This window comes from Esox lucius, chromosome 21 (assembly GCF_011004845.1).
Source record: "Esox lucius isolate fEsoLuc1 chromosome 21, fEsoLuc1.pri, whole genome shotgun sequence".
Classification (NCBI taxonomy): Eukaryota; Metazoa; Chordata; class Actinopteri; order Esociformes; family Esocidae; genus Esox; species Esox lucius.
The window spans coordinates 27608532-27618096 of NC_047589.1; the positions used below are offsets into that span (position 1 = coordinate 27608532).

Below are 9565 nucleotides of genomic sequence, written 5' to 3' on the forward strand. Positions count from 1 at the left end.
CATGACACATCTTTTTGGTCCAATCACAGTCATGTACTGTTGCTATGTGACGTAACTGCAAACATTACGTTACTATGCGAGGAAAATGAAGTTTACTGGTCGCTAAAAATCCTTCATGCTAGCTAGGTATTGTAGTTTATTTTCAAATTTACTTGCTTTCTATGTTTTGTCATCAATCAAGACATTCGATTCAGAATGTAGGTTTGCGTTTTATAGTAGCTAAACATTTTACGATTGTCATGTGGTCAGCAAAGCTCTTGGTAAATGTAGTTAACATAGTGAATAGTGGTTGGCTGCTCGAATTTTAAGTTCTGTAGCTCGTCTGTTTCATGTCTGATATGATGTCATGCGTTTGCTGCCGTACTTACAAATGCATTATCAAACGTGAATATTGACTAATTTAACTTTCACCAGCTAGCTATATTTCCCAGAAATGCCTCCCCCAGATACTATGTACTGTGCCCAGCAAATCAACATCCCCCCTGAGCTACCTGACATCCTCAAGCAGTTCACCAAAGCCGCAATCCGAACGCAACCGCAGGATATCCTTCAGTGGTCGGCAGCGTGAGTAACTACAGCTTTACCTCAGTGGATGTGACCTATACCACCAAGAATGGCCAGGCTCTTTATAAAAGATAAAGGTTACCTAATTTAAAAGATAAAGGTTACCTAATTTAACAAACGGAAGTGAAAGATCATTTGAAATCATTTACTCAAACAAAATCAACAGAAATGCGATTTCATAGTTCACAAAATATAAGTACACACCTGCTTCCATAGCTGTGGTTGCCCGTTTGGCTGAATTAACTTCATTAAGTCTTTTTTTGGAAGTGTCTCTTACATCAACTGGAAGAGGGCTTGCAAGCATGGCCCAGAGCATTTTATAGCATAAGGACTCATTATTAACATTTCTCATTATTTTAATTGCATTAATGGTTTAAATTTTTTTTCTGGGATACATTTGTTTACCTTTATCAACCAGTGTGGTTCTAATTTAGCTCAAATGTTCATATGTGCAAATACGCACAAATATAGACAACTTTTCAGGGTTCTTTTTCGAATGACTGTAGCACTGATGGTAATGAGCAGGGCAGGAAAATAAAAAATAGTTTACTGAGTGTCTGATTCTGCACTTTCAGATATTTCACTGCCCTGTCCAAAGGAGAGACACTGCCAGTGAAGCAGAGGTTGGAGATGCCTTTGGCCACACAGAAGACTGACACCGGTCTGACTCCTGGTCTGCTGAAGGTTCTACACAAACAGGTAGGCCTTCTCACTGACACTGGTCTGACTCCTGGTCTGCTGAAGGTTCTACACAAACAGGTAGGCCTTCTCACTGACACTGGTCTGACTCCTGGTCTGCTGGAGGTCCTACACAAACAGGTAGGCCTTCTCACTGACACTGGTCATACTCCTGGTCTGCTGGAGGTCCTACACAAACAGCTAGGCCTTCTCACTGACACTGGTCTGACTCCTGGTCTGCTGAAGGTTCTACACAAACAGGTAGGCCTTCTCACTGACACCGGTCTGACTCCTGGTCTGCTGAAGGTTCTACACAAACAGGTAGGCCTTCTCACTGACACCGGTCTGACTCCTGGTCTGCTGAAGGTTCTACACAAACAGGTAGGCCTTCTCACTGACACTGGTCAAACTCCTGGTCTGGTGGAGGTCCTACACAAACAGCTAGGCCTTCTCATTGACACTGGTCTGACTCCTGGTCTGCTGGAGGTCCTACACAAACAGGTAGGCCTTCTCACTGACACTGGTTCGACTCCTGGTCTGCTGAAGGTTCTACACAAACAGGTAGGCCTTCTCACTGACACTGGTCTGACTCCTGGACTGCTGGAGGTCCTACACAAACAGGTAGGCCTTCTCACTGACACTGGTCTGACTCCTGGACTGCTGGAGGTCCTACACAAACAGGTAGGCCTTCTCACTGACACTGGTCTGACTCCTGGTCTGCTGGAGGTCCTACACAAACAGGTAGGCCTTCTCACTGACACACTGTCATTGAACATTATGGTATTTCCCTTAACACACAGGAGGTTAGCAATGTTTGATGTCTCAGGTGTTTAACCCATTTTCAGAATGTTTGATTAATCAGTAACTCCACCCCAGACATCACTGTGACACCTCTCTTAGCCTCTCTCTAAACTTCCTCCCCCTGAGGGTAGCTGTCCTCTAAAGAGGTGATCAGTAAGGAGGATCTTCAGCAGAGATGGGTGGGCCTGTGTCTTCCACTGGAACAGTTGGACACGCTGCTGTCCCTGGGAAACTTCAGTGCCAACATTGACTGGATGCAGTTCTTGGCACTGGGCTGCAGTGCTCTGGGTGGGGTGAGTGATGGACCACCTTTAGAGGAACTGGGCTGCAGGTCCTGTAATCACCACATGGTGGCAGGGTTGCACCGTCCTCACGGCTCTGCCTTCGTTGCTTTTCCTCGTGCTTGTGTGTTCAGACCATCATCAGCGCCCTGAAGTATGCTTGTGAGATCCTGACGGAGAATGAGGAGGGTGGAGCAGCGAGGATCCCATTTGAGATGTTTGTAGGGCTTTACACCTACCTGGCCCACCTAGATGGAGAGATCCCCCAGGATCAGACTGACTGCTTTCTAAGCAGCCTAAAGGAGACTGTGTGAGTACACAATGATGCTATCTCTTTTTCACTACCTATCTCTCTGTCTTTACCTCTATCTTACTCTCGCTACAGTAATCTGCGTAGGCTTACTGGAAGACAACTGTTGAAGGGATGTTAAATGTAAAAGGCAGTCAATAACCTTTCAGATGGCCTAACACTAATTCTATTGGCTGTCGTTGTGTACGATCCGATCACATTATTAAACACTATTGAAGTATTGGAAAACATTGACAAGATAGCTAAACCTGAGTTTTCATAATCATAAGTGTGGAGGTATTGTAGAATCACTGGCTGTAAGATGAGGCCACAGTATGTCTGTTTCTTGCGGTTTACAGAACCAAACAGAACTGCATGATTCAGGTGGCTGACTTCTACAGCCACAAAAAAGTGAGAGAATAGGACAGCGAGGGAGAGAGTAAGACAGCCGAAACAGGAGATGGGGATTTGCAGGGGAAAATGCTTTACTACCTATTCTACAAATAAATTGTGTTTTCAAAACCAGCATGAAATCAGGATCTGTGATTTTTCCCCCCGTTTTAAATCTAGTAATGCATTTGTCAGAGGCCTAAACATACCCCCATCATTTCAAAGAGTTTCTTTGAAATGATGTGGTAGATGTACAGCCTCTCCAGCCTCTTTGCCATACTTACTGATCATCAGTCAGGTGCCTGTTGCGTGCTCCTGTTCACTTGGCACTTTGGATGGGATGGTGAGGCAGGCAGAGATTTGGCAGTGATGTAGAGATAACGTCTTTGTGTCCGAGGGCCACAACACACACCTATAAGGCTTGTAAATGAGATCCAGACGTTCTGGGGCCTGACGCTGACACACACACACACACATTCCAGGGCACAGTAGCACATGTTGTATTAAACACTGTATTGTCTGACTGGTGTTCCAAGCAACATGAGAGCTTTTTTACACCTGTGGTGAAACACATGAATCCGAACAGCGTCTTTCCCATTGTGGTGCATTATGACCGAATATCACTACACCTTTAATATATTCTTATTCACCGTGCTGTATGTCAAACTCTTTGGTTACATTTGTAGCAGGTGAGTTAGTCTACTTGCTTGCAGTGTAGTTCAATCATCTCTCCAGCATGAAGACTCTAGGTTCAGTTAGGTACGATATTGGAACATTGAACATGTTCTCCAGCCCCAAAGGGCCAATTTTATGCTGAACATTTCACTACTTTAATACACGTGGGTGACTTTCTCCTAGGGCTGGGTGATATGGCAAAACAATTTATTATGATATTTATTCTCATATCATTCAGTATCTAAAATTGTCATGGTTTACACTGGGAATGGGAATTTCCAGGGATTTAGTGGTTGAGTCCTCCAGCATATCTGAAGAAAACGTGTGTACTTGCCCAAAGGTGGTTACATTTTGCGTTTTTTTCCATGCAATGCAGTTGGCCAGTGCAGTGCAGTGTTTTCGTGTGTTATTCAATCTCGTCACACACAAGTAAACAAATAAGAGGAGCCCAACAGAACAGGAGAAGGCTTTGGCAAACAAATCCGGCACTTTCACACAGTAACAGCAAAGGGAGCTGGTCTGTGTTGCAGTCTGCTTGTTTTTAGAGAAATAGTGATCGAGTAATTATAAATACAGTTAAGGGTGCTGAAACTCATGTTCATTGTCATTTTAAAAATCATATTTATTTTATTAACAGAACCTACAACAAAACCAAAACAACAAAGCCATTATAAAACCAAAATTGATTGCTGCTCGTGTCATTTGAGTTGCAGCCATTGTTGGTTTCAGACATAGAGTTTGAGGTAGAACAGAAAATAATGTTGATATTAAATAAAACGAATAATGCATGCATTATATGGCTGTATAAATGTTTTAAAAACAGTATATTTAAATAGGAATAACCTATCACCCCATATCCCTCAGAACTACTAACTTAGAAGAGGGTGTTTTTTAAATGGTGTAATAACCGAAAATGCTGCTGTTAATGTTTGTTATTTGGGTCTAGCGTCATCACTGGAAGTGGATGCATGTTGAAGCCACAAAATGAAACTGTGAACTCTGTGGTACCGTTTTAAATGGCCGAACAGCTAAGTGGCGTTTCCTGACTTGCTCTGCACAGCTCTCGACATATTTTGCACAGAATGTTTGACTGACTTCAAAAAGACAAACCACTTCCTTATTACCAATGTTGTACTTTTGTACTTTTTTTTTGTCACAATTTCTTGATTTTCTTCTCTTACTAACATCGACCCAACAAATTTTTCTCATCCATTAAGTCTGTGATGTTTCTGGGCAATTACCTGAATGTGCACGCGGTGTCGTTCGCTTATTGCTGCTGTATGATTGGCTGCTCGTGTTTTAAACAAGTTTTGTACGTTCAGGAAAGTTTATGGGATAGTTTGTCTAAAAATCATATTTATCCAGAAATTCACTTAGTTTTCCGCTTGCATGCAGCTCTGCATTTCTATCATGCATCTTGGCCGAACAGTATGAATGAACAAGTTTAGTATAGTATAATCACTAGCCTCTCTGTATTGTAGGGGCCAGTGAGTGTTTTGTGTAACAGCAAACCATCATTGGACAGTGCTGCACACATTGTGATGTTAGCTCCTCTCTGGACTGTGACATCCATGGTGGCTCTCTATCCAATCACATTTCTTCCCCTGCGGTGTGTTTTTGCCAGGTTGAACCCAGCTTCATCCACAAAGATGAATTTATGTGCAGTTTGACTGGCTTCCAACTCCATTAATCTAAAAAAATAAAATAATTGTAAATCCCCAGTTTTACAGTACTTTACATTATGTGTAAATACCCTGTTTGGTTATTGAACAGACCTCTTACCTGGATATATTGATACCGGAGTTCTTTCACCCATTCATCTTTCTCTCAAAGGGCACAGTGTACAACACTTGGGTCGGTTTTCAGCTGAAACTGCAATTAACAGTGTTAGGAAATATTAAATATTCTGCTAACATTTTACATTTCAATCTGGTTAGCAGCAGAAATGCAAAACAGTTGCCATCATTCTGTTTTGAATGTGTTTTTAACAGTTTTGGGAACAGTGTGTAAGCATTTGGGGAGAAAAAATGCTGCAAATACATTGTTTTGCAGGTGGTGGAGTATTAATGAGAAAGGAGTTAATGGATTTTGGAGAGTGTGTTGATTGAATGCATTTTGTGTGAAGGCAATGAAAAAGAGTTCCTGTTTGGTCCACATACACTTTTGTTTCACAGACTGTGGGAAGAGTTTTGACAATGTGACTTCGGCATTGACCGATGCTTATAGGTATTACTTTCCTGTTTTTCTGTCAGACAAAGTGTTTCTTGAACAGGTGCCAGGGTTTCATTGGGTTAATCTAGTTGGCTGACTAGTCTGTCTCTGATGCTAATGTAATCAACTCCTACATCACAGCATTCATCCGATTGGCTGTTGGTAGCGCAGCTTAAGCCAGCCTTTCTGTGCTGTTTCTGTCATTGCTTGATGAGCTCTGTAATTTGATTGACACCTATCTGTTTTAGTCACTTTATCTGATTGGCTATTGGCAAAGTTGCAGAAAAGGGGCGTGTTAGGGGTTAAGCTACCCCATGGTTACAGTTAGGATTTGGCAATATGGTAATCTGATCCTCGGCCTGGGTTTCTGATGTTGGGTTATGCATAGGTTTGCGTCAGCTTACAGATCAACTACAACACATCGAGAAACACACACGTGTATACACACATACACACTTTATATTGAGTGAGTTGTTATATGTACATTTCTACAACATGCGGTTATGTAGAGTTCAGTTTTAAAATGTGGTTAAATACAGTTTGGTTTTAAAACACGCAGTTAAAATGTATCTATTTTCAATACTGAAAGATACCATTTGGTACAGTTCTAACACTTACAATTACATTCAATTCTAAAACGTGCATTTTGTTTGGTCCTAAAACATACAGTTTGGTAGAGTTAAAAACATGTGGTTATGTGCACTTAAAAAAACAGGGTGGTTTGGCACTCCAAAGCGTCGTGCCTAGGAACAGCTCTTAGCAGTGGTATATTGGCAATAAAACACACCCTCTTGTTCTTTATTAATTATATATTAAACACACAGTTGACATGCTGTATGAGTTTGAAGCTCATCCTACTAGGAAAGAAGCCAGGTTAGGAAATAAGAGCCGGGGGATTTTCTGTTTCCTGGAGAGTTTGGCAGCAGGTTGGAGAGGGTAGGCAGGGGGGGGACACCGACACCCTTCCTCAACTAACCGAGCCTCCTCCGCCCTGCTGTAGTCTGGGATCCAGGTCAGTTCTGGGGGCCACAGAAACAGGTTCTGTCTTTTCAAGTGGACTGGGCTGCAGGATGCAATGACTGAGGGGGCATTTTTCATAAATGAGGCGGCATATCTAATTCGCAGAGTTTATGGGGAAACAAAACCAAGGGGGCACAGAATCTATCCGGAGGGGCAATGCCCCCCACCCCTTTCCCTCAGGTGGCACATGCGTGCTCAGACTTCATTGGGCAGGGTTTGGTTGCCTGTAGCGTGTAGGGTTACCAGGGTGTGCTCCTGACGAAGAATGCATTGCACAACACACAGGCTAATACTTTAGTGCAGCATGGTTCAGAGAAATGACATCTCTGGGGAGGTGACGCCATCACAGAGCTGTGTGATGGAGGGAGGGAGACCAGGAGGGTGGGAAAGATGGAAGGATAGAGAGAATGAGTGGACTGAGCCAAAGGTTACACAAAGCGCTCAGTGAGGAGGGAAAAGAGAGTGCAGAACTGGAGGAGAAAATGAAAAAATGGCAGAAAGAAGAAAGGGTTTGACTAGAGTGAGGGAGATCTACTTTACAATAGAGGAACTTTACTGTTGACTGTTAGCAACATGCTGTAGGACACAGCTAACAGTACAACCAGGCCCCTCTCCTCTATAGCGAGGTTTTCTCATTTAAAGGACTCTCATCTCTGCCCCTGTTCTTCTATAGGGAACGCCAAGGAGGAATGGTGCAGCCTGCTAACTTCAGGGATGAGACTTTTCCTGAAATGTGACTTTTCCACCTGTGTGATTCTCCCTCAGGATGGACATCAGCTTAATGTCTAGTGTTGATTTATATTTGGTTCCCGTTTCCAACCGTAGTGAGCTCCATGTGAAAACAATACGAAATATAGTTATGTAAATCCAGCGAATTCAGCGTCATCATCTGAATATAGTTATGTAAATCCAGTGAATTCAGCGTCATCATCTGAATATAGTTATGTAAATCCAGCGAATTCAGCGTCATCATCTGAATATAGTTATGTAAATCCAGTGAATTCAGCGTCATCATCTGAATATAGTTATGTAAATCCAGCGAATTCAGTGTCATCATCTGAATTTGTTAGAAATTATGTGCGATGTAGATTCAATAAATGTTTGGGATTTGACATTCAGAGACCCACACATATCACACTTATTGGTTATTGAGTGTAATCATTTACTATTGTCTGTGTAGCGATTATGAAATGTGTAATTCTCTGTGTGTGTCTGTATCTCTGCTCACACCTATGGGTCAATTGCAGTGTTCATTTGTACTTTGGTTCAGACATTATCAACCCATTAAGGGTTAAATAAATGCTTTTGAAGGCTGTCTTTTATTAAACATTGCTGGCACTTGCACGGAACACTCACACATACACAAACAAAGTTAATGAAGGGGTGTTGCAGTGATTATAAGGTGTAATTGCCAATCAGTATGTTGAATAAATGCTATTGAATTATCTCAGTTTAACACACAGAACACACACTGTTTCCACCTCTCCCTCCCTCCCTCTCTCCCTCCCTCTCTCCCTTTCTCTCTCCCTCCCTCCCTCCCTCCCTCTCTCCCTCCCTCCCTCCCTCCCTCCCTCCCTCCCTCCCTCTCTCCCTCTCTCTCTCCCTCTCTCCCTCCCTCTCTCCCTCCCTCCCTCCCCCTTCTTCAGTGTCTACCCAGTGTTCTGCTCTGGCCAATTAATTGATTGACCTGTTGGTCTGAGAGCTGTTAATCAACCTATTAAATCCAAGCAGAGTGGTGCTTTAAAACAAAAAGGGAAAGCCGTTTATAAAGACCTGAACAAACGTGCACATGCAGTGTACACGGGTCCACACAGAGGTCAAGGGGTGGGGGGGGGGGGGGTCTGAGTGGACCCATCAGAGGGCTTTTGTACCTCCGCAGCCAAAGCTACTTAAAGGAATAGTACACCTCAGAAATAAAGTGGTGTTTTTTTCCTGGTGTTAAAACATCAGAACTTTGGGATAACTCATGCCAATGGGGTGTAGCATAAGCTCCCTGTGGGTAATGAAATCTGTGGGGAGAGAGCGCATGTATAGACTTGATTAAATCCCAAGTTTAATGCTGCGTTGAGCAACTGACATAGATAAGGAAGAATGTGCCCTACATTAGATATCAGTAGTCACTTCATCTACATATATTAAAAAGGTAGCATCTAATGGTGATAGGAAAAAAACTGTTTTGTGGCAGCATTGACATTGAAACTGCTCAGGCACAAATCTAAACCAAAATGAAATGAATTGGTGGGTTCCATAAAGAGCGGTGTCATTGTCGAATGCTATGCCACAAGACTTAACCCAGGCAGAAAACAAGTTCCGCTATTTAATGTTTTATAAAAATATAATATATTTAGAGAGCCTATCCTCATCCTAAAGTTTCTGTACTGTACCAATATTAATATGAGTTATTACTTATTATTATTATAATTTTTCTTTTGAATATTGAATATGTAAAATAACAGATGGTATATTTTCTTGTCTGTAACTGTTCTGTACCTTGTCTTCTGTTTGATGTTTTCAGGAAGAGTGGCTGCAAAGCTTTTGGGAATCACAAATAAACAAAACACCCACTGGGCTTAGAAGCACAGGCTCAGGGGCCAGACGTTTATGGTCATTTTACCACCAAGGGGTTCTACTCTGTTTGATTGGCTGTATTGGGATT

At 42.4% G+C, this 9565-nt stretch overlaps 1 protein-coding gene across 4 annotated transcripts; it reads left to right on the forward strand.

Moving 5' to 3' along the window:
* Positions 1-38: 38 nt before the first annotated feature.
* On the forward strand, positions 39-8226 carry ropn1l (rhophilin associated tail protein 1-like). Of its 4 annotated transcripts, none has more exons than XM_010896457.5 (6): positions 39-126; positions 415-564; positions 1140-1263; positions 2175-2336; positions 2459-2634; positions 7583-8226. In XM_010896457.5, the coding sequence occupies exons 2-6, from the start codon at positions 434-436 to the stop codon at positions 7644-7646; spliced, it is 657 nt and encodes a 218-aa protein (XP_010894759.2). In that variant the 5' UTR covers positions 39-126; positions 415-433; the 3' UTR covers positions 7647-8226. The 4 variants fall into 4 exon arrangements, with proteins under 4 accessions (XP_010894759.2, XP_010894757.2, XP_034145138.1 ...); XM_010896455.5 differs by having other exon boundaries at positions 69-197; XM_034289247.1 differs by having other exon boundaries at positions 69-197; positions 419-564.
* The last annotated feature ends 1339 nt before the right edge of the window (positions 8227-9565 follow it).

What these genes read in the sequence shown, in the direction of transcription:
- ropn1l (XM_034289247.1), top strand. Translation starts at nt 162, where the DNA reads ATGTTTTGTCATCAATCAAGACATTCGATTCAGAAT. An exon ending in ATCCTTCAGTGGTCGGCAGC is followed by an intron (nt 565 to 1,139) that starts GTGAGTAACTAC and finishes CTGCACTTTCAG; the next exon opens with ATATTTCACTGCCCTGTCCA. An exon ending in AGCAGCCTAAAGGAGACTGT is followed by an intron (nt 2,635 to 7,582) that starts GTGAGTACACAA and finishes GTTCTTCTATAG; the next exon opens with GGAACGCCAAGGAGGAATGG.